At 48.5% G+C, this 24,653-nt stretch overlaps 1 protein-coding gene across 1 annotated transcript in view; it reads right to left on the minus strand.

Annotated features, from left to right (window-relative positions):
* Window positions 1-24,653, minus strand: part of ARRDC1 (arrestin domain containing 1) — a 56,258-nt gene that overhangs the window by 29,900 nt on the left and 1,705 nt on the right. Inside the window, exon 2 of the mRNA XM_067542178.1 lies at window positions 2,252-2,362. Within this exon, the coding sequence (XP_067398279.1) occupies window positions 2,252-2,362 (111 nt within the window). The remainder of the gene's footprint in view (window positions 1-2,251; window positions 2,363-24,653) is intronic.

Raw genomic sequence — 24,653 nt, forward strand, 5'->3', positions numbered from 1 at the left:
GCACTTACAACTCCAGTTCAAGTCAGGGGGGTCTGGAAGTGCTCGACACCTCTGAAGATAAATCAGGTCTTAAGTGAGTTGTCTTATGGACACAACTGAAGTTTGTTCCAAGTTCTACAGACTCCAGGGAATCCTGACTCCCAGTCACCTGTTACCCTTTATAAATGTTAGCTAAGGCACAGTTACTGGACTTCTGAAATTTTAAGAACGTGGGCCAGGATTTTCAAGAGTCCAGGAAGCAGGGCACCCACACCTCAGTGAAATTCAACAGGAACCAGGCAGCTAACTCTCTAATGCTGCTTTGTAAATCTAGGCTTAAGTCTTTGTTCATTCTGAATGCACATTGAAGAGTCTGAGCTTTGTCATGACTTCAGCAGGGGTTTTCCCCCTCCCCTCCCCAATGTGGGCCAGGGATTTGCATTCCTCCCTCTAATTTAGAGAGCCCGAGGGCCACACAGTTTTCATCTACTTTGACGAAGCCAGGACAGAAGTGCAGTTGTCAGTTTCTCCCTTGACAATGACGCAAAGATTCCACCAATGCACACCCACAATGGATGGCTCTGCCTCCTGCCCCCGGGGTTGGGGGTGGGGAACGGAGGAAGACTGCAGCCCAGGCTTCATTACAATAATCGAGGAGGATGCCTAACTGCAACAGCACCGCCAGGACCAAATGCATTTGCTTATTTTGTCTGAATCCATCAGTTAAACTTGTGGGGTTGGGGCACTTCGAAGTAACACAGTCCATGCAGCTCCCCTTTCCCTTCCTACCACCAAGGCAGCTACATGGTTAAGCTTTTCCAGAGCAGCAGGCAGTCATTCATTCAGACACAGGATCCTCGCAGAAATCATTGGCATGAAACCTCACACTCCAATGCTCAAACTTTAACCTGTAACCACTTTAAAGAGACTTAAATGAAATCTTAAGCCAGCCAAAGCCCTACACTCCAAGAGCAGAAAGCCTCAAACCCTCAACTCACTTAGAGCTGTTTTACCTTGAGTGCTTTACAAAGCCCTTTGGGATTCGGCAGCCCAGATATTCACCAGCATGCCGTATGCGCTGTCTGGTTTTGTTCCATGCCATTTCCAAGGGCGACAGGGGCTTCTCCTACTCCCCTCCCACCTTGCATGTGGGGAGGAGGGGGGAACCCAACCCACCATGGTTCAGCCCACTCCTCCGTCTATTGATTGCTCTGTGTTCCAACCCAACAGGCAAGTAACCCGGATGGTTCCTCGTCGCTTTGGGGTCTGGGCTGGAGTGATGTTTATCACAAGAAACGCTGCAGGATACAGCCGACCTTTCCCCAGCATGTGTTAAAAGCTCTGCTTGCAAGAACTGCTGACTTAGCAGAAGCTGTCAGTCCTGTTTTACTGCCTCTTACCATGAGATGAAGCCCCATTAGTTTCTTTGCCACACACACTCTTCAGTATGTAAGTTACCACTAGATACACTGCTGTGGCAGGTGAATACCGGTACCGATCGGTTTTCAATGGAAACCTAGATACAGAGTGAATTATTTGTGGTGTATTGACCTGTTTATCAGCTGAAAGGCAGCATTCATTCAAACCCAGAGTCCCTGGAACACACCCAAGTCATTTTAGCCTGTGGCAGGAATATATGCCAGGTGCAATCTAATATGCATCTCCGCTCACGGGGTGTGCATCTGCTAAGCGAGGAAAAGGACTTCGTTCTTACAATGGTTTTAGCAGTGCTGCCTTCAACTGAATTGCTACAATGATGCCACACACCTCATCCCTATGGATCTACCAGTGCACTTTGCCTCTCCTGAAGTTGCAGGCAGGGCCTTTGTAATTTCTAAAGACAATACATGTCACAGCTGCACAATCTGTAGACTCCTGACTGCACCAGAGAGATCACTGTAGACTGCATTGGTTCAAACGAGGCACATGCTAGAGACCCTGGGCCAGATGTTGCAAGCAACGCTTGAAAGCCAGTCAAAGCGGGTGATGTGTTGTACTGGCATTCTAAAGCCTTTCTGTATGGTGTAGACGAGACCTCGCTGTCTTGCATATAGCCCAGATAACAGGAAATCACCTATACTTTGCGTGCGGCTGAGACAGTCTGAACATGAGAGTATTTCAGGAGATGGAGACGACATTAGGTATCTTGCTGGCGCACACAAGCCGAACCCTGCACCATAAAAAACTGCCCAAAAAGGTATCCAAAGCGAAGGAACCTTCCTACTCATGAAACACCGCACATCCTCACATCCCCATCCTGTGCCGATCTTACCTTTATCCGCCAGCGAGAGTGTGCTGTTGAAGTACTGCTCCTCTACAGTCCATGCTGTGTCGTTGACCTTGTTGGACACTCCGCAAGATCCAACGCAGCTCACTTTGATAGCTAGAAAAAAAAAGAAAATACACATCTACATCAATAGGGGAATAGAGTTTTCGGTGGCCTTTCCAAGCCAGTAAAATAAATCTACAGGTCCTGTCTCAGATGTCATCCAGCCACGTCCTGTGCGCTTATTCCTCGGCTGAGACCCAGCCAATTTATTTTTCAGTAGTGCACTGATGCTTTAACTGCTGTTGACAGGGTCCCTTTTAGAACATCTGCACAAGGAGGGTGGGGAATGAAGACGAGACAGAGGTCAGCGGCTTTCAGTTCAAAGGGTATTTTCTCTCCTTACTCTCAAGGAGAGATTCTAAATGCAGCATCTCTCGCCGCTAAGCCAGGGCATTTTCTATGAAGCTGTTCTCATCACACTTGCTAGGCATTTTAAAAGCCTTTGGGTAAGGTTTTTTGAGAGCAACTAGGAGCTCAAATCTCACAGAAGCAGTCAGTGGGACTTAGGGTAACATTTCCAAAGGCACCTTTCTCCCATTTCTCTCTGGTTCCCCTCCCCTCAGTTCAACTAACCCTCCTCGAACACTCCCTCAGACCAGGTAACTCATGGTTCCAGACCCGATGTCCTGTGCACAAGCAGAGCAACCACTGATCCAAGGATGGCTCATTAGCAAAGCTTCCCTGAATGGATGCCACCCGGGGCAGCCAGGAGGACCTGTTAACGCAGCAATGGGAGCAGAGAGCTGCAAGAGCTCCACACCCTCAAACACCTCAGGCGAGACGGGTTTCATCTCCTTTCATTTGAAGGGAAACAGGCACCGAGCCCACCACCACCTCCCCCCGGCCCCTGACTGGCAAGGTCAGTTCACAAACCAACCTCGCAGTCCTGTGAAGAAAGGAGACATTTGGACACCATCTGGCTGATCTGTTCCCTAAGGGGCAGTGACGCCACTTGCTCAGCGGGATGGGAGGCAAACCGAGGATAGGAACGGAGACGGTTTATACAGGTACTTGTGACAGTGAGTCATGTATCTGACCATCCCACCAACGTTAATGGATTTCAGTCTCACAACACCCAGGGGAGGTGGAGAAGGTTCTCCCCATTGCAGAGATTAAGAAGCTTCCTCAAGGCCACACAGGGAACCCATGGCAGAGCAAAGAAACGAACTTGGGCCTAGAGTCCCACGCCAACATCCTAGCCACTACACCAGGGGGCTCCCAAACTTGTTACTGACACGACCCACGAACCGCACTGGGTCTATTTTATGATCCACACTGGGTCCAAATTCAGGGGGGGCTCCCCCAAAGTCATAAGCCAGCATCCTTCTCACCCCACTGAGGGAACACCAACCACCTGCCGCAGCACCCTCTGCCCCCTAATCCCAGCCCGGAGGGGAGGCTGGGGGTGTGCGTGAGCGGTGTCAGGACCTAGCGCGCAGGGTCACAGTTACAAACAGGGCTAACCCAAGCAGCACGGTGACCCCACGCTCCAGGGTCAGAATGCCTAGAGCGGGGAAAATCAGAGCCCAGCCTGTGGGACAGGAGCCACCACTGGAGAGCGAGGGCTGGAGGGACTCACTCTCCACCCCCTACCTCCGAGGCCACCAGTCTGCACCAAGCCCATGACCCACCTAAAAGCTTCCCACAACCCAGCGTCTGGGAAACTCTGCACTGGACCATCCGTCCCACCCTGGTGGTTCTGCCCAGCGTTGGGAGGGTTCTGAAAGCACAGAAAACCGCCCCTTCTATTAGTAAAAGGGAGTGGGGGTGGGCAAGTCTCAGGCAGGCAGGTTAACGTTCAATGCAGCACCAGGCATCCTGTCCAGGCTCTCCAGCCTGTAATGGCTAAGAGCCTGGGACTAATTCGTAGTGCCACGCTCCAAGTCATCTCCCGGAGACGTGACCCCATGGCAGAGCTTTATGACCCTTTCACCCGAGGCAGAAATCCTCTTTGGCAGGCTGTGGCAAGGGAACATGGAGCGTTCTTGGGAGTGGGAAGACTCATGACCGAGGAACACTCCGCTCTTCTGGTTTCTTGCAAAGCACTTGGGAGGGGGAGGGAAATTTTCCTGACAGCTGATCCGTCCATTACATCTCGCTTCCGCCCCCCAGATAGCCAGAAGGCCCTTCCCTAGCTAGCGAAGTCAGCGGCTCGTGTTTACATTGGCCTCTCTTGAAACAAAGGCTGGTGCTCTGGGCCTTTCATGAAGTGTTTTGTCAAGTCACGAGTGCCTGTGCAGGGTTTCAAGGACGGGCTGATCAGAGGCTAAGACCCTATGCTGAATAAGCCTAAAACGGAGAACTCATCTAACCCCCTGGGTTTCTGGATCTGCCTATGTAGGGAGTAGAAGATGGGCTTTGCAGTACAGCTACGACTAGCCCAATCTGGTGTTCTAGCGTGCACCGAGTACCACTCGGATCCTGGAAGGAAGGAACGATGCTGGAGACATTCTCCTCTCAGCAGGATTCCTGCAGAATAGCTTTGCTGGTGCACAGCTACACCCTGAAGCCCCCATCTGCACTATGGGCACAACCTGATCTTTCCTGGGTTATAGTAGAATTAGATCCAGGTCTCCAGGCCAAGCTTCTGGACGTCATCTCTGAGTTAAGAGACTTAAACCGAAACATTTTCACGTTGGGCTTTTAGCGGTTATGCCTTCTGGGCTGCTCTGACAGAAGGTATCAGGCAGAGGAGTTAGTCTTGCAAAGTCAGAGGAGTTGGACGCAAAGAATGGCTTCATACCCTGAACCATGGAGACAGATGGACATGCAAAACTAGCCTATGATACAGGGATCATCCTCCTACAGTAGGAGTGCTACCTCTCTCTGCTGGATGCAAGGGGGTGCATGTAGGCCCAGTAGAAGCCCTAATACAAGAGGATGGGACCAGGGCTACACCCAGTGTATTAATACAGTCCACTCCTGGTTCTCCTTTAGTTCTCTGGCAGCAACACTTTGTGGTGGTCCTCATCCTTCCCCACTCTGAGGTTCCTTTGGCAGCATCTCTGGGGAAACTCACCCATTGATTCGAAGGAACTGAAGCCACGAAGCAGCCGACTCAGATTGACCAGTCCCTACCGAGAGGTCTCCCGCCCTCCAGTCTTGCATCTCCTCCTGGCAGGGGGAGGGGCAACTTGCTGCCATCTTCCCTCATCTTGGCCTAAAACTGCCCCTTCTGCTGTTGTGATCTCACCATCCTCCCTGCCACAACGCAGGCCCATAACCCAGGAGTTCTCTTCAGCTCCTCCTGACACAGCCAAGCAAGCAGCATCCCCCTATTGCTACATAAAATGTCAGGTCCATGCAGCTAGATTTCTCAGCCAGGCTCTTCAACCTTCACCTTGTTACTATAGTCTCCTATCCTGCTTCCCTCACCCCCAGATCATACCCTCCCAGTCTGCAGCGCGTCTCCCCCGCCAGCTCTCTGAATCATTGCCTTCCCCTTCACCACTGCACCCCATTCAATTTTCTGGTCTCTGCTTTAGAGTCTGTGTTTCACTCCTGCCTACTTGCTCCTCCCCCTCCCCCCCCATTCCCAGAACTGCTCCAAGAATCGTAGCAGACCGCCTTCATTCAGACTAAAGGTGCCAATTTACGCCATTAGATTGCTTGCTCCTGCAGTGCCGTTGTCATCATAAAACAGAGCAGAGTGTAAAGAGCAACCACCAGCAGATCCATTCATTACGAGGTTTTTTTTGCACTAGCCAGTAGCTAGACAGGTGGAATATGCCCCTCCCGGCCCACATGCTGCATGGAGATGGGCATGTGTATGTAACTAGGCTGGATTAAGTCAGTCTAGTTATTTAGATAGCACCATAAAGGGCCAGTCTCATTACGAGTCAATGCAGTAGCCTTCCTGGCTTAGCTCAGAGGAAAAGCATTTTTTAAACAGACGGCCCAGCTGGTTTGAGGGACGCATTCACACTACAATACTTCCCAAGCAGATGGCCAAATGAGAGACTAATAATCTCTTGGTCAGTGCTGCATGCCCAGACAACCACCAGTCTCCAAGCCAATACAGGTCACCTGACAGGCCCACAGTAGAAATGAATGGGAAGCGTGCCTCCAAATCTCCTAGGCAGCTTTAGAGGGGGGGGATGCCCACAACAGAGAAAGGAATTCAACTCTCTGCTACAACCTGTCACTGCTCACCGGGGCAGATACCAGAAAGGAGAGCAGAGGGAAGCCCAGGTTTACCAGGCTCAGGACTCCAGAGCACACCAACGAAACGTGGAGTCATTCAGCCTTTGCTCCTCATTAATGGAATCCTTCCACTCCAAACATAGCCGCCCCGGTCTCTGGGTTTAGTCCTTCCCAGGGGGGAAGCTCACGCCAACTGCTTAGCCAGCCCAATCTGTTACAAATGAACCGTTCCCAAACCCAGCCAACTCCTCTTCCACCACTTACCGTTGTCACAATGAAAGATGGTAATTTTCCTATCTAATATTCATAGTCCCAGAGGACACCAGTCTCTTAACAGGACACCTCCAAGGGCCACTTTAAATGTTCATAAGCTATCACCATCTGTTGTAATGCCTAGTTGCAGAGGATTACTGCCTGCCTGGTAGTTAGGGCCTGCCTGATCTGAGAGAGTGCGCACGCTCCAAAATGTGTGTTATCTAGGCACAGATGTGTGCACGTGGAACACAGGGGACACAGCCAAGTTTGCAGTTTGGTTTAGTCTGGCACGGAGCTACGGGACTCGTTCGCTTTCTATCAAGGAGACAGGAGCAAGTCTGTGGCTTAGCTAGCCACTGTACTCAACTGTCCTCCATTAATTCAGTTTTCTGTAGTTCCCGTGGAACCCCGTTACACGTCTCCATTACGGAAACGTTCATGCTGACAGTTCTAGCCACACACACGCTACAGGCAGAGCTAATAGACACGCAGGGTTTCCAGGTCAGACACGGGCACTGGCACTGGAGCACCAGCCTGCTTAGGTTAGGAGGAGGTCACCAAGGCCTAAATTCCCTTGCCAAGAGCAGAGCCGCAGTTACACAGGTCAGGTGGGAAAATCCTCCTGCCTCTGAAAGAGGAACAGGAAAGCTACAGCCGCCTCACCCATTAAAACCAAATCCCCTACTGAGCAGTAGAGGCCAGAGGACTGCAGGAAAAGGCTTTTGAAAGAGAACTGTGCAGTCCTGAGTTGCCAACTCTCACATTTTATTGTGACTCTGGTGATTTTGGAGATTCAACTTGCCTCATGAAAACACAATGCAAGGTGCCCACTCCTGAATTTCCCGAGACTCAGAATGGCTACCATGTCCTACTACTCTCAGAGGGGCTGAAGCCAGCCCCAGCGCCACTATTTCCCTCATCTGCTTGTTGGAAGCGAAGCTGCTCTTAATAAAAAGTTAACTGCCACCTCCCACTGGTTTCTATGAGATTAGAGCCAACCACACCCACCGGGAAAGCGGCTACCACTCTATGGCTCAGGGGGCAGGACAGCAGAGGCTGAATGATCGCTGGGAAGAATGAAAGGGAGCAGGAGAGGGGCCTAGAATGGGGGGGGGGGGCAGGGCTGGGGGGCGGTGATGGAAGTGGGAGAGTAGCAGGAGGCAGGGGTAGCAAATGCTTTGTCTCAGGCAGAGAAGAACGTGGGGCTGGAGGCGTTCAGGGAAGCGTTGCTTCTTGCCAAAGGTTACGTCAGTCTCATGGAAGTGAGTGACGATATCAACACTAAAATAACGACCAACAAGAGTTTAAAGTTCTCCAGCGTGTATCTGTAACTCATCTTCACCTGGGGAGTGTGAATCATGATGCCCTAACCAGGTCAGTGGTTCTCAAGTTATTTACCATCCAGCCCTTCTTTTATCTGAGGAAATACAGTAGAAAGGGGAGAGTCAAGGCAGTACCAGGGAACAGATGGCAGTTTCCCTAGCTCCGGGGTGAGGAGAGGGTAAACGGAGTGAGTCTCCATCTGAGCAGCCAGGGAGAAGAATGCATTTAAACTGGACTTTTCAACGTGAAACCACCACACCGCAGGTAGAGGAGTAGTGGGGAGTTAGAGAGTCAGAAGATCAGGATTTGATCGTTTGGGGGGCTAGCTAATGATTTTTAAGGGGTCTGACTCAATTTTTAATCTCTTGGGGTTGGCAATACCATATCTGTATCACCACCCTGGCCGTTCCACTGTATCATGGCCTGGAGCGGCTGCCCACCTTCCCTTCCATATCCTGGGCGCAGAAATCCCATTTCTCACTGCTCTGGCCCTATTCCACTGGGATTAGCATCCCCCCATTTGACAGTGCTGTACTGGAGGGGCATGCATGGGTGCAGGGATTTCAAGCTGCCTCTCTCCAAGAGAACATTCAGCCTGTGTGCATTTCTCAGGGAGAGGCAGGGCAGGGGTAATCTCCCGTATCATACTAGCTGATTTCAGTTATTTGAGCCACATTTAAAACAAGCAAGCTAACAGTCTCCAGAGTGCTACCAGCAGCCCCATATTTCTGGGCTTTCCTGTTCCACTGTGTGAACTTGGTATTCAAGTTAAAAAAAACCCAATTCCCCCACCCCACACTCGTACATAGAGCAAAATCCAGAAGTGCCCTGCACTTGCCATACAGCTGCCTATCTTGCAGGTTTGGCTGTATCTGCACGCATCCAGTGAGGCCCCATGTTATGGGTCTACGAGATGCATGGAGGAGAATCAAGCATTAATGGGTGGGTGAAACAAAGGCAGACAGATCAGCTGTGTCGAGCTGCGTAGGGAGAGTAAACAGAGTCGGCAGAGGAGCGTGAGCACATCGGCCTCCCCTCAAGGAGATTTAAGGTGAGCAGCCAAGCCATGCTCGGAGCTCACATTGCTTTTCTCTGTTGATTCAGGGTGTTGGCGAGCCTACCTCGGGGAAAGCTCAATTTCTATCTTAGGTGGGAGAAAAGCAAGGACGGATACACACGTGTGTGTGCGCGCATGACAAGCTATGTACAGCACACTCCCCTGCAGGAGAAAACGGAAGAGTCGCAAAGAATTGATCTGAGCCCTTTGTCTCTTCCACGCCCCAGAGTGCTAATCAGACCTTTGGAATGTGCACGGAAAGTCACCTGCTGTCCTGCCCGAGGAGTGACAAACGCTCAGCAGGAAGTTCTGCAACAAAATGAAATCCAGGAGGTAACAAAACCACTCAACTCCTCAAGCATCTCACAGAGGCAGGTCTTCCTGCCACAGCCACTTCTTTGTGAACGAGCATCCCCATGACAACTGGGCTAGGAGTCAGGAGAGCAGGGTTGTGTCCTCCACACAGCCACTATTTTGCTGGGTGACCTTGGGCAAGTCACTATCATAGAATCATAGAATCATAGAATCTCTGTGCCTCTGTTTCTCCATCCACCCTTTGATTTTAAGCTCTTCAGGGCAGAGTGCGGCTTCCCTGTATCCACACAGCACCTAACAAATAGGGCCCCAATTTTGGTTGGAGCCTCTGAAAAATAACCAACCATTAGCACTCTGATGGCATACACTGGAGATTGCAGGGACCTGCCTTAGATATTTCAGGCCAGATTCAGGGCATCCCTGTGGGAGCAGGGAGGCAGCTTGCGTTGCCATTACTACCCCTGCACCCAGGTTCAACTAGTGCAGTGGTGGAGAAGGGGTGGGGAGTGGCGGTGAGTTGTTGGGATGGAGGGAAAGCTGTGACATGCGTATTAAGTTGGTTGTTCTTAGCGCTGTATTATCTGAGCAAATGCTGGAGCCTGTCTACAAATACGCTGCATGTAAAGTTTATCATCAAGGGTGCCCAGAGCTTGGGATGGCGGCTGTTTAAACAAAGAGGTACCCACACCACAGGGTGCTGGCCTCTCCAGCCATTGTCTCAATGGCTAAAAGCACATTAAAAACTGACCATATCCCTACCTATCACAGCACTTTGACATTCACAACGGGTCCAGGAGCTAAAGAGGGGCATCGCCAGCATGCCACAGGGAACAAGAGAAGGGCATTTTTCTCAGTCTCTTGAAGGGCAGCTCACTCATTCTAGGATCATGATGGGAACTGCAAATGATCTGGGAAACTAGAAATTCAGCTTCACAACGTGGAGATTTCTCTGAACACCAGCCAAATTTAACTTTGGGGCCTAGTGTTCTCATCCTCCTTTCCCCCCGCCCCAATTAGAGGACAGAGTCAGCCTAGCACCAAGTTTTAATTAAGAGTCTCTGTGCACACATACGCTGCACCTTGAGACCAGGTGCGCCTCCTGCGTATTTGCAGCTGGAGCCCAGAAACAGAGATGGGCTTTCAGAAGAGTCAGTCGATGGCTTGGCTATTGCTATTTTTGGTGCCTCCAGCTATGTCCTCTCTCCAGAAAGAGGAAGGAGAGAAATTATCCTGAGCCCCCAATGAGCTAAACCTCCACACCATGAAGCTGGATCTCTAGTTTCCCACAGCCCTTGCTGTATGCATCAGACAGTTTGAGTTCATCCCACAAGAAAGAGAAATAAGAGCGTATACTCTGGCGGAGCATATTTTGAATAATACATGCTAATATTCAAATTAGGTACAGCGCTGGGGCTCAAGGCAAACGGCTAGTCCAGCGCAGGTGAACGCATCTGGGTCCGTGCAGTTTCTGCACTAGCAACATCCAGACGTTTTACTTCCAAGGAATCCTACGGAGAGTCCCCCACTGGCTACATCTCACCCTCCCTAGGCCTTTCAGCACAGAGCTGCGAAAGTTAGCCTGTTCCCACCACACCAGGAAGCCGGTCAAGTAGAGTTATGTTATTTTATCTAAACAGCGAGAGTCCTGCGGCACCTTCAAAGACTAACAAATTTATTTGGGCATAAGCGTTCGTGGGCAGAAACCCACTTCGTCGGACGCATGAATTTATTGTATCCGTTTTTCTGGGTACGGGTCTCCATGCAAAGGAGAAGTTTTGATTAAAGCAAATAAAGCTTTTCCCACAAGTGCTGAACAGGTAGCACTTCCCCATTGTAAAGAAAGTAGAGTTCACTTGTCCGAATCTCCCTCACGCTATACATGGGTCGATCTTCTCCAGTCTGCAAGTGTTTTCTTCAGTCACAGGCAAATTGAATGTGACAAGAGGGCCTGTTCTCTCCCCTCCACATCAGGGATCTCTTCTGCGTGCATCCCGGGGGAAGGAAAGAAAAAAGTTAACGGGTCCACATGTTTAAACCTCAGGTGCTTTTCCCTACTTACACAACAGATTTATTTATAGCACCATGCGGGTTATCAGCACACGAGCTGCCCCGGGAGGAAGAAAAACAGAGTCACCTGGAACAAAATCCAACCCGATTTGAGAATGTTTGCCAAACCTGTTTCTTTACGCATGCTGCAAGGTGGAGAGTGGAAAGTGAACCAACGTGTCCCACTTGGATTCTTTGGTGGCTTGGAGGGGGAGGGGAAGGAAGAAGCAATGAGAGAAGTACAACCAATTCGTGCTCATGATTTTTTTTTTTTTAAACTGTTCCCAGCAGCTGTAGTTTCTTAGCAACAGGCAGGAAGCACCTTACATTCTGGGACTTGAGTCTAGAAACTGACATCCAGCAGCTTTACTTTATCTCATTTTTAACCCCCTTCTGTCACTCCGCTGACACAGCAGCATCTCTCTTCGCAAGACTGAATTCAAAGATTTCCCACTGCCACCCCCAGACTTCCCCAGAGGTACATGGATTTCCTTAACTCAGACTGTGGTTTAGCTCCAAATCCTGCTTCCTTGAAGACTTGGAGTGGGGGGACGTTGCTTTGCCCAAAAGAAGGGTAGGCTCCTGGCAAGAGATTATTGAGGTATGTTGTCTCCATTCAGCTGGCACTGATGCACCGTGGGCATGTCCATGCAACTAAATTACAGAGCCCTGTGATCAGCTGCACCTTTGACCTACCCTTTTGCCTAATAATCTGGACTCCTGGAGATTTATTCTAACACTCCAGATCCTCACGTAGGATTGTGGGCTTTTAGGATCAACCTGCTGCACAGAGGTTTCCTTCATTCTCCTCCCCCACAAAGTTACCTCAAACTGAAGTCTTGGATGGATAATATTCCTAGATCGGAGTTTGCAAAGGAAAATGCGGGGGGGGGGGAGGGAGGAGAAGAGGCAGGGAATCTGTAGGGCCGCTTATGGTAGCCCAATGCAGTGCCAGCCTTTCCCCGGGGGCAGGATGGGGGATTCTTCTCCCCCTTGTGTGTAGGGGTAGGAGTGAGAATCTCATCCCCGGAACAGAAGTCTAAACAACAGATATGGAAGTTGACAGGACTGTATCAACAAGGAAGATCGTTTCATAGGAACGGACACAAGAGCCAGGCCTGAACCAAGACTGTACATCCAGATGCCCCTGAACTTTGGGAAAGCTCAGATTCAAATTCCGTGGCTCAAAACTCTTTCTACAAGAGATTTGGTGTTTGCATTAAAACGCCTCTTGACAGTCACAGATCCCACCCCATCCTCCCACCTTCGTTATGTTGCCAGGAGTTCGGCTGGCAAGAAGCAGGTTCCATTATAGATCCGACTGGTACAGGGGCTCAAAGAGAGATTCCAAGAGGCCGCAAATGAAAGCCAGCAATGAAGACTAGTTTGACAGGACGCTGCCATGTCATTTTATTTGGACTTGTTCCTCTTTGCAGCCTGCAACCCCGGCTTAGAACCGGGACGCAGAGCATCTCACCCTACGGCTTCAGGCCTCTCCTGCTTGCCAGAGCGAACACCGGACCCCAGCTCCTGAATTTCCAGAAGTGTTTAACATGAACATATTTGCTCTCCTTGGGTTGTGCACGAGAGCCCTGTGTATTAACCCAGCTCTCAACAGGACAACAATGCGTCCTGTAGTAGAGAGCGTGGACCAGGGAAAACTGTTTGTGGAGGACTAGTACCCACGCCCACCATGGCTCTTCGGGCTTGTATACACAGGACAAGTTGAGCTGCCGTTTAAACGCCTATAGTTAAGCCACTTTATACTTACTGCCGTGATAAAGGCCATATACCAGAGAGCCTCACAAACAGCCCCACCCTCCCGTGAGCCCGGGCAGTGCTGTTACTTCCAGGTTTCAGAGGGGAATTGAAGCATAGTGAAACTAAGGATAAAATGTATTACAGCTGCAGATGTTTTGCAGTCGGCTCAGAACCCAGGGCAACGGATCAGGTGCCTGCTACAAAGGTAGAGGCAGCTGTGTAGACGTTCCCACTGGGGCTGGAGGCCAGGCTCTGAAACTCAGCAAGCAGGCTGGGTGTGCCCACACGGCTATTTTGTAACCCCATAGTATGAGCCCACCTCAGTTGGGCCAAGCTCTGAGACTCTGCCACAAGTCACCCCCCTTTTTTTTTTTTAAGCCATAGTACAGACATCCCTTAAGTGACTTACCCAAGGTGACATAGGGAGTTAGTAGCAGAGCTGGGCAGTGAACTGAGCCAGGCTTCCTCTCATTTTGATTTACAAATGGCTCATTCTGATTTAGCTAAAACCTGATCCTAAACTGACTTCAGCTACACCAAAATAGGTTGCTGAACCTGAAATAAAGGAGTCCACGCTTCATTCTGCGCTGGTTTAATTATATTGGTTTAAATTAATAGCTCAAATTATTCTGGAGCAAGCATCTCATTTGGACACGCTCTTATTCTCAATTAAAGTTTCAATGAATGACTCTTTAGGCCCTTGCAAAAAACATTCCCTACATGTGCTTTAATGCACACTGAGGCGGCAGCCTAATAAGCTACCGCCTCAAACACGTTATCCACTTATTGTTCTTTCCCTGTAAGCACAAAGTCCGACATCCCATCCCTTGTCTGGCTGCCAGAATAAGCCAGCAATTCACTGACTGGGAAAGATCAGCACTAGCCAGTCGGAGAGACCTAGCGCTCAGACATCCGGGGAACACACAGAGTCCTTTGAATCTGGCCAATACCAACTGCAAGATAAGCCAGTTCAGGAGGGACGTGGGAAGAAAAACAAAAGTCCCCTCAACACCCGCCTTCGTGCGTAGCAGTTTACGGGAGTGCTACCCACATGGCATTGACAAACTGCGGTGCACAATAGATTAGATTGAGGGACCAAGTCAGCATTTCACCCATCACCTCAAAGGGCTTTATTCACTGAACAAGCCTGCCGCCTTTCCAGCCTCAGTGAGGACAGGAAATCCACACTGAATGGGTTAGTTTATACCCGAGTCAATAATGGTTCATGTTGGCCCTGATCCCTGAGGCCTGGCACTCGTGCAAGTGAGCACACAAAAGTTGCAAGGCATAGGAGAGTCGCTTTCACTTTTTTTTTTTTTTTTTTTGTCTTTTTTATTTAAATAGCAGCTACTACAGTCCAGGGAACTGCACACACCCCCCCCCAACCTGCATGTGTGTTCATTTTGGTATGGCTTCCTTTTCCAATATACCAAACAGTACCTACTGTGCTCAGCAGCTTACACAGACCTGGAACACCAGTTAACAGAGAAGCATCAGAGCAGAGATGACAGTACATGAAACACCCCTGATTAAGAGGTTTGGGTACCCGCATGAAATGAACTATGGCCTAGTCCATTCCCTAGAGACATAGGGCCTACATGGAGGAAGTGGCCTCTGATGAAGTGGGGTTCTGCCCACGAAAGCTTATGCCCAAATCAATTTCTTAGGCTCAGGTGCCACAGAACTCTTGTCGTTTTGCTTTGGGACCTACACCGCCGCTCAGGCCTGATCTCGGCTAGGAGCACTTTACGGGCACACTATACCAGACAAGCCTTCCTTGGTTGGCTGCAGCCATACCAGCAAAGCTGCATGTTTACCGGAGTGTATGTTCTAGCCACGCACCCACCAACAAAAACAAAAACTGTGCCGGTAATAGCGCAGCTTAGCTAGTCTAGCAGCTTCTACACTAGGGACAAGTGGGTGGGTCAGGGAATCACACCTCCTCACACTTCTGACCCACAACGCTGTACCGACAGAAGCCTGTAGTGTGGACCCTGCCCTAGAGGGCAGTTCAGATCCATGTGTTTTCTTCAGGAGCTATTCCTAGCAGAGAGGCAGTTACATCATATAAGCAGCCCCCTCCTCCGCTAGCAGCCTTAGGAAAGATGCCAGTGAGTGGCTCATGGACAACGAGCTTCTCTTATCCCTAGGAGGCAACCCCTCCAGATGAAGAGCGAGGGAAGCTTACATGGACAATACCCATGCTGAACCTGTGCAATCAACCCCGAGGAAAAACCTCAGTCCCCAAGGTGGTCAATTTAGCACCAAGCTCACTTGAAAAATACATGAGAAGAGCCACAGTCCACATGCATGGGATGGAGATAGCATTTAAGACTAAGCAAATTCTCACTAGCCAGCACGCCTCAGCCATTTCGATTACGGGTTTTCTCTTTAGCTATGTCCTTCCCTCTACCCAGATCTGTATTTAAGAGAAGCAGCTGGACTTTCTCCACAGACACCTGCAAATGATTTAGCATAGTAGCTCTTCACAGGTGGAGGCCCAGAGCTCAAATACCTCATCATAACCAAGAGGTGTTTAAGAAATGGTCTTTCCTGTAGTGCCTCAATTTACAGCAGCGTATAAAACATTTAATGAAGTTTTATTTAAAGAATAGCAGCCACTTATGCCCCTTCCCTCCTCCCATTTGATTGGGTAATTTGATCAAGTGGAGAAATCAGCCATTCCACGTTATACATTTTGATCTAGGTTTGCAAAACTATAAAGCAGCCACATTGTTCTCTTCAGATACCCTGTGATGGTGGTCTCTGGAGGGGCCACACTGAGAATGCTCAAGCAGGGCCAACTGCAGAGAATAGGGCAGACGATCCCCAAAACTGGTGGTTTATTCTTGTAATTAGATTCACCAAGCCAGTATAAGAAAAAAAAAAAAAAAAAAACCCAATACCTTACTGGTTACCAAGAAGCTAAAATACAGTTCCCTTTAAGCAATCCAACCTTTGGCTCCCACCCATACAACCAAGTCTATTTGGTGAGGATTACTAAAATTTTATTCACCATACATAAAATTCTACCAGTCCCTGGAGATCGGACACATTACCCACCAGCTCAATGAATATTTCAAATCTTACCGAAAAATGTGCTTACAGCCAGTTATTAACTAATCTAAGATTTAGTAAAAAGAAGAGTGCCATGAGAATTTGGAGGGAGAATCCAAGCTAAACCAGAGACTTCAGTCCTTAAGGCTTGAGCTTCCCCTGACAAAGTTTAAGCTGATCTGAGATAAAGGAATAGGGCCTAGTTTGTTTATTTAAATAGTTCTCTAGCAGTTTATGATAGCAGGCATTCCTTGGATGAAAGATAGGTAATATACACTGCTACTTTGATGTAAATCTGTTGTTTCCTAGGCACATATTGGTAACCAGCTGCATCCATTAGCATAACTATTCAAGCAGTTCATAGCCAGTTTACTACAAACATTATACCACAAGTTTAATCTAAAAAATTAATATTCCTTTTTAATCTCTGAATCAATAGAATATAGTAACAGACAGGAACAGCAGTTTAGCATCTACCAGCTAATCAGGTCACACAATCTACTAAAAAGTTATGGGTAAACAGACAAATACAATTAGTACTTATTCTTAATACTCTAACAGTGGAGGTTTACATTTCAAAGAATTTAGTCTACTTAAAGCCAGGTTAATAACCATCTACAAGAAATGGCCCTGTTTACCACTTCAGTACTTCTCTAATGTGTCCTTAAAAGGTTGATTTTGGGTCACTCAGCCTGTTGATTGTTTAACCCTCACTGGCTCAATGTCTCTCACCCTCACCCCTGAATGAAGCTTGCAAACATTTTTCAGTTATCAATAAGCCCCTCACCCCTCCCAATCCCAATGCTATTGACATTAGGAGCCAAAAATCACAGCAGACACAAGGGGCACAGGATCAGATCCCAAGAGCAGAAGCCACTAGAGAGGATTCTCACAGTGCAAGCAGGGATGCTCTCTCTATAGAGAACCCAAGCTTAGGAAGAGACCTACCTACCTTTACTCTAAAGTTTGAGTTTCTGAACCAACAACAGGATAAAAGGGAATATTTGGATTCCGAAAGCTGAACTCCAGTCCTTTGGGAAGAGCTACAGGAAATTTCCAATATGCCCTGTCACCAGAACATTAGCTTATACCCAGGTATGGCCATACACGTCCATTTGAGCTTCTCTCCAGAAGGTGATGCCAGCTGAGTCATTTCAGCTTAGGTTTTTTTTTTTTTTGGGGGGGGGGGGGGGGGGAAGAACACCTGTCTGTCAACTGAAGGATTAGTAAACCGGGTACAGTCTCAGGACTTGAGTCACTGAGGCAGAGAAGGTTGAGAACAAGGATATATATAACCTGCACCCATTTTGACAAGGTGATAGTCAAAGTTCGAGACAACGTGTGCATTTGTTCACGTACACAGCTCTTAAGTGTACAAATCACTGTGGACATAACAAAACACTTGTTACGGGATATCAGATAAGCCAAGGGTTTGTCATGGCCAGGGTTTTATTCTGAGCTGAAAGTCAATCCACAGCTAGTTCCTTCTCCCCCTCCCCTGCCATTCTCAGCACCAGATGCATCCCTTACAGCAGTGGGATATTTACAATATAGTATCGAGTCTCTGCAGCCATCCAGCTTTCTGAAGGATGGGCACCTCCATGGACTTTGTATTATAGGGCTTTAATCAAGTCCCATAAGTAAACTCTCATAAGCATGTACAACTGGCTCCAGAAGTGGTTGCGTGCCGATATCTAAGGGCAGTATTTGGTCCTAGGCAAGATGGTATCAATCCATGAACTGGTTACAAATATCCCTTACACAATTAGAGGGAAACTGGTCAATTCTGGCAAGCCTTTACACTGCAAGCTTTAAAGTCACCCAGCAAAATCAAATCACAGACACTTGAGTGTCATCTATTTTTAATTGGCCATCAAAGTGGCCATCGGATTGGTCTGCCTGGGAAGAGCATCTTTATGGTCAGAAACCAGTTCATCTCTGGCTTCAGGTCCCAGAAACAAATAGAAAATAAGAGAAGAGCATGTATAAATGCACAACTATACATGTGTCACACATACAAATGTGCTGACTGGAGGCAATTAAATCCTTTGTCCATTTCTTCTAAGCACTTTTCACTTCCACACAAAAGAAGTTAGACAAGCCACACGAAGAGATGATTATCTTTAACGACGATCCTGGGGGAAGAAGTCATGCAACGGCTTGACAGATATAGATATGCATTAAATAAAAAAGATTAAGACCTAAGAACAGTGGAGTGGGGGACTGATTCTCCCCCATTCTCAGTGAGTGCACAGCAACTTCTGAATATCTGGCCCTTCAAGTTTAAAAAAAACCCCTTTAAATATGGAGATCTAGCAGCAAGAGTCCCGTTGTCACTTTTCTTTCCAGCTAATCACTGGAATCACTTTTCTGGTTTCCCCATTTCTTCACCATTAGCCTCCTCCTTTCTTCTGTCACTGATCAGATCCATTCTGCTCCTCCTCAACTACTATAGCCCTCTTCCACATCTAGGACATCCTCTGCGCTCCTTTCTCCGCACCTTGACTTCAACTCCGCTACCCAAAGTGCTCCACTTCTCATGGAACCGGAGAGCCAGCATCACTTCCTATCAAGAAAGGGTAGGATCTCCCAACGTCCTGCAGAACACTTTAGGTGTCCCTCTGCCAGAGAAGTTACGCTACAATACACCAACGAACATTTGGATTCTTCCCTTCCACCCACCCCCAAATCTCCCCACCCCCACAGAAAAGTAAACATGAACTAAGACAGAATCCCAGAGCTGAGCACTCCTGAGATAGAGTGGGGTGGTCTTCAGAATCCTGATCTGAACTTGGTCTCCCTTTCCGTAAAAGGATGTTCATTTTCAAATGGTAGCCAACAGTAAGAAAAGCTATTCCTTCAAACCAAGGGGCCACTAAATCCTCTCCCCTGCCTGGCCACAGACTTTCACTCTGCAAAGACAATAAGCTGCTACAGTACTAACCCACTCTTAATTGCGTCTTCTACTGTTTACCCCTGGAGCGATCATGCCCCAGTGCTGGATTTGCCACATTTGGCAACATACCAGATGCTAGCCATAAGCTCTCAGCCACCCAGCTCTACATTCCAGGTGCCCAGCAATGCACCAACCACCACAGATGGCTCCTGTTCTCATGTTTCCATCAGCAAAGAGGAATTTAACAGCAAAGCTTTGCCCACAGGTGAGGCTGGGGGCAGGGAGGGAGCACGGAGTGTGCTACAGACCCAGACACACGATGCAATTGAGAGAAGAGTTAGTTACGTGGAGTTTCCGATTGGACAGTGAAATCTCCTTTTGCTCCACGTCTCAGAAGACGGACTCAGCCGCACAGCTAGCCTGCCCCTCACTCCACAGGGAGCTGAAATGGATTTTTAAACTGTTTACTACGTCTCTGCCAGCCTGATGGAAGGATCTGGAATTACGTTGTGATGTACAGGAATGTGCAGGGGTTGCCAGGAGGAAGTTAGGTCAGCAAAGAAATGGCAGGTAGTTTGAATAGTCAGCTGGCTTTGAATGCATGGGGGGAGGTGTCTAGGGATAGGGAAGGGCACAGTCTCTTGGGTCCTTCCCCTAAACACTACACTTGCAAACTTCTAGACAGCAAGCATGTTTGCTCTGTCCTGCCCTGCATTTTGCAAAAGGACCCACTGTTTGACTGTCACATCCAGAACGATTTTATAGAAGTGCTATTTGGGGTAACCCAGGAGCTATGGAGTCATGTGAACATATTCCAGATCCACTCTTACTGGAGTTACTGACCATTTGCACGAGTGGGGCCCTATCTTAGGCACTGCGCTCCTTCAGACACAATCTTTTCATCATTTTATCAGGACCTCCTCTCTAGTGCGGATTCAGGTTAATATCTTTCACTTCCACTTAGCTGGTCACAGTCGACCTTCAGCTCTTAGCCCATGGGGATCTTGGCCTTAGCCACAGTTTCTTCCCTAGTTTGGGTGCAGGTTACATGTTAACTAACCCCACCCTCTTTTCCTAATCTAGACAAACCAGGGGAAGAAAGATGGTTTTGAGGTTATAGCATTGGAGGTAGAGGACACAGTTTCGATACCAACTTCCTTTGTGACCTTGATCTCTGTGCCTCGGTTTTGCCATCTGTAAAATGGGGATAGCCTGATCATTAACGGTATTTTACTCCCTGGATAAAGAGACAGCATGTTTTTAAAGAGGTACACACACATTTTAGATCTGGTGTATTTGAAATTTTAAGCTCTAAATTTCACTTTGAAGGAAAGTCATTTCTACAATAATCTGGACAGCTAAATAAGCGTGTGGAATACAGAGGAATTTTCAGAGTTGCTTTTAGAAATACACGTTTAGTTTCTTCATTCGTGTGTCTTTCACAGGTGGTGGCGTAGAAGGCAGGGCTGTTATTCTAATATTTTCCAGGAGGTGGTCAGTTTGACTACAGAAAGCAGGACTGAAAGAATCCGTTTTGCCACTGGAAGCCAGAATGTTTCCAAGTTGTTGAAAGGTTAAACACCACACACAACCACACCACCGCCTCGACAGCTGACGTGAGTGGTTGAACCACAAATCTAACCCACCTTTGTAGTATTTTCCTTTCAACTTTGAAACCATCTTCCCATGTGCTGAAAGCAGAGTCTTTTGATTTGAGTCAATCTCCAGTTGCCAAGATGGCTGTTTTTAAAAGGCCAGAGTTAGTATTTATGACTTCCTTGCAGGGTCTTCCTTAAGGGAGACATCTGTCTAAAAACAAAATCTCATTTCCACCGAGTGGGGTGGGCAACAAAAGGTGCGCAGATAAGAGACACATGTACTTTAATCTTCAAGGTGCACCAGCACTGGAGCGTGCCGGTCTCCAAAGCCTTCTTTCAAAGGACATGTTTGAGGTTTCCAACGTGCCGGGCAAGGCAGATCCACCAAGGTACTCCTGCGTTGGCCCACTGCGGCATCAGATACAGCATCTGAGCACCCAGCAATAAAAGCCACAACATGAAGTAGCCTCAGGTCGTTTTATATTTTTGGGGCAAAGACGGTGGGATCTAGGCCTTCGATTAGTGCTCCCGGAGACACTACAAACACCACAAGTAACTGGACCTCCCCTGGCGGCAACCAGTTGCATGCCCACTGTAGAAAGGGGACCTCTCAATGGGCATACAGCAACCTCAACGCCTTTAGCCACAGAGCAAACAGAAGAAAAGCTCAGGGCGGGGAGGAGGACATGACAACACTCCCCAACCCAGCTGCTTAGAGTTGGAGAGACACTAGTAGCTCACTAGCACAATAAAGCAGATGCTAGCCAAGTCACTAGGGGAGGCGGCACAGGAATGAATCAGACAGCCTGCCTTTGGCTGACAGCTGCCACTGGCCCTTCATGCACGCTTCACATTTGGAGAGATGCAGACTCCAGCCAGGAGGGCGATATCACACCAAATCCTGCAGTCTAAAAATATGCAGACTGCCGGCTGTACTCCTGCCCTGGAGGGCAGAGCCAGACGTGCAGCTTGGCAGGGACTCACTCAAGCGGTCACAGGGAAACTGGGCCACAGACCACCTCCTCTGCGGTGCCAAAGTCAGGGGGGTAGGGGGGATCGGGGGGGGGGGGGGGGAAAAGAGAGAAATAAGGCTGCTTCAAGAGCTGCTGAGTCACCCTGATCCCTCTGCCTGGGGCAGATGCTTATGCCTGAGGCCAGCCCAGCATACGATTGGCAGCCTTCAACAGCTAGCACTTCCCACGGACGTCCTGCTCAACTCCCCTCGCAGCCATGGCGCACCAGCTTCTGACCAAACACGCTGCGCGGGCACTGAAAGGGCAGGGGCTGGTGAAAAACGCCTTCCCAGCTCTGTAGCTAAAGCTTATGCAAAACACCACAATGCCCTAGACTCAAGTTCACAGAGGTCACTGGGGGGTGGGGGACGGACACGTTTCCAAAACAGAAGCACAAAGGGCTCATGTAACAGATCTCAAGCCGTCTGTGGGGTTAAAGAGAACCCTGACTGAAGACAAAACGGGGGGCGGAGGGGTGGGGGACACTCAGAACATTCTCCAGGAAGTCTAATTGCCTCTGGCTGCCGCTGGTGCAAACAGACTAGTTCAGTAGCCTGGCGTAGCCCCAGTTATCTCACAGCTGGCCGATAATGCAACAGGGCTTGCTGGACTAGTCCCACAGAACTGACACCACAGCTCGGCTCTGTTCATGGAAGCAGGTTCTCAGGAAAAAATAAATAAATCCGTCCATAGGTGGGGAAACAGGAGAGAGAGAGGGAAAAAAGCAGTCAGTGACTACTGCATTAGAAGTCTCATGCTGAAAGTAGTGTTAAGGAAGTAGCATTTCCTAAGGAGAAGGGATGTAAAACACCACCATCACCACCACTGAGCCTGTATTTTGCTGGGATAGGAATTGGTGTGCTAACTATTTCTGCACAATAGCTTTTAGAAGCCAGTAAAACCAAGTCCAATCATGGGAGCGGTGTTTTAAATCAAGACAGGCACACCTGCTTCCATAGCAACTGTGTTTTCCCAGACAAGGTCAACAGAACAAGGTCCCTGCCCAGAAGGGCTTACAATCTAAATACTTGGAAACAGTCCCAGAGACAGAGGCCAGGAGAGCAGCAGACAAGGGAGGAAGAGAGAAGAGAAATAATTATTTGCATTTCTGTAGCACTGAGGCTATCAAAACACTTTGCAAGCAATAATGAAGACAGGGAAGATCCTAAGTGGCTTGCCCTAAAAGTCACACAGGAAGCCTGTGGCAGAGGTAAGACAGAACCCAGAGCACTTAGCCCAGCCCCCCCACCCCCCGCATCCTATTGACCATTCTTCGCTGCATATACCCTGAAGTCCTGTTTACACTAAGGAAATTCCCTAAGATAACTTTCCATCACTGTCCATATCAGGTCAATTCCATGGGTGTCTGCAGGTCTAACTGACACGGTTCTAGCCGTCAGAGGCAAAAATCCTGATCCTACCGAAATAAATAGTAATTTCTATTGACTTTAGAGGGGACAGGATTTCACCCGAGAAGTAGCCAGCAGCACGGTTTTGCTAGGATCCCCAACACTGTGAACACTGGTAGAGCTGAAGCAGCAGTAGCAATGACGGGAAGGGGTTTAATTCCTTTTAAAAGAGATAGTTCCCTCCCACCATAGACAGCACTTTAGAGTTCAAAAGTTTTCAGAGAAAGATTCCAGTTTAAGTTGGGGTTAACAGGCAGAATTCCAGCAAACTGAAACGATTCAGGTTTCTCCCGCTCTGCTAGAAAGTTTTGCAATAGCCAGATTTGCTAATGAGGAGGTGTCACTGAGCTCATGGGAGCTTCCTTGATTAACGCCATAGTGCCTGGCATAGACATGATACACCCTAGCTCCTCAGACTCGCTACTCCCATCTCCACTGTCTGGGAAAGCCTCAGTTCTCCTGCTCCAAAGTCACCATGTCAGCCGTCTCCAGACGGTAGCAGGCCGGCTTTGTCATTTTCATTAGTTACAGTCCAACCACACCCAAGGGAGGATGTAAAAATCCCACTTTCAACTGCACTCCCGAACACGAGCCTTTCGCCGAGAAGCCGCTTCTACAGGTACCTCAGCCAAATCACAACTTGGGAATCACATGGACTGAACAGTGCCTCCAAGCCACTCACTCAATTTGTCATCTCTCTTGAACCTCATGTTTGAGTAAGCTTTGGACTCAGCCCTGTGTCAGCAAATTGTTGGCAGGTTTTTTGTTTTTTTTTTTTAAACCAAGCGGTTTGGAGTTATTGGGGGGGTGGAAGGGAGGAGACAAGGAGAGAGAGCAAGAACATGATCACTTTCCCCACTTCCCCTACCTGGGACTTTACAGTGAATAATTCTTAAAAAGAAAAAACATAAGACACTCTTCAAACAGTTCTCCATGAGCACCTTCCATATTGGAAACAGAGCCTTAACACAAATAAATCAAAGTCAGTTACAGTTAACACAAGGTGTGGCGAATTCAGATTTTAGTACAAGGATCTATATGGCCCTCCCTCCACAAACACAAACGCAGCTATCACTGTAGTGTAACAATTACACTGGGGTGCAGTTCAAGTATCTTCCACGGTGGTTTAGCTCAGCCTGCATAAACACAGTCATACCACATTAGGACCAAGCACATAAGATATGCTCCAACCCAGCAAAAGACGACTTAGGCATGGTGACTATGGACTTTTAGCTTACTTCAGTCCTACCCACACAAGTTGGGACAAACTAGAAAAACCGGCCAGAACCCAGATTATTAAATCTCACACTTCAGATCTTAAACTATTAGGAAGAGACCTGTTGCGAGGGGGACAGATTAGCACACATTACTTTACTGCATCAGGTGCTGGCCACCACTGGAGACAGGTACGGGAGTACATTGATCCTGGAGCTGTTCCAGTCTGACAATTCCTATGTTCTAAACCCTGGCAA

Source organism: Emydura macquarii, unplaced genomic scaffold (genome assembly GCF_026122565.2).
Source record: "Emydura macquarii macquarii isolate MOO-44397 ecotype Brisbane River unplaced genomic scaffold, CSIRO-AGI_Emac_v2 contig_691, whole genome shotgun sequence".
NCBI lineage: Eukaryota > Metazoa > Chordata > Testudines > Chelidae > Emydura > Emydura macquarii.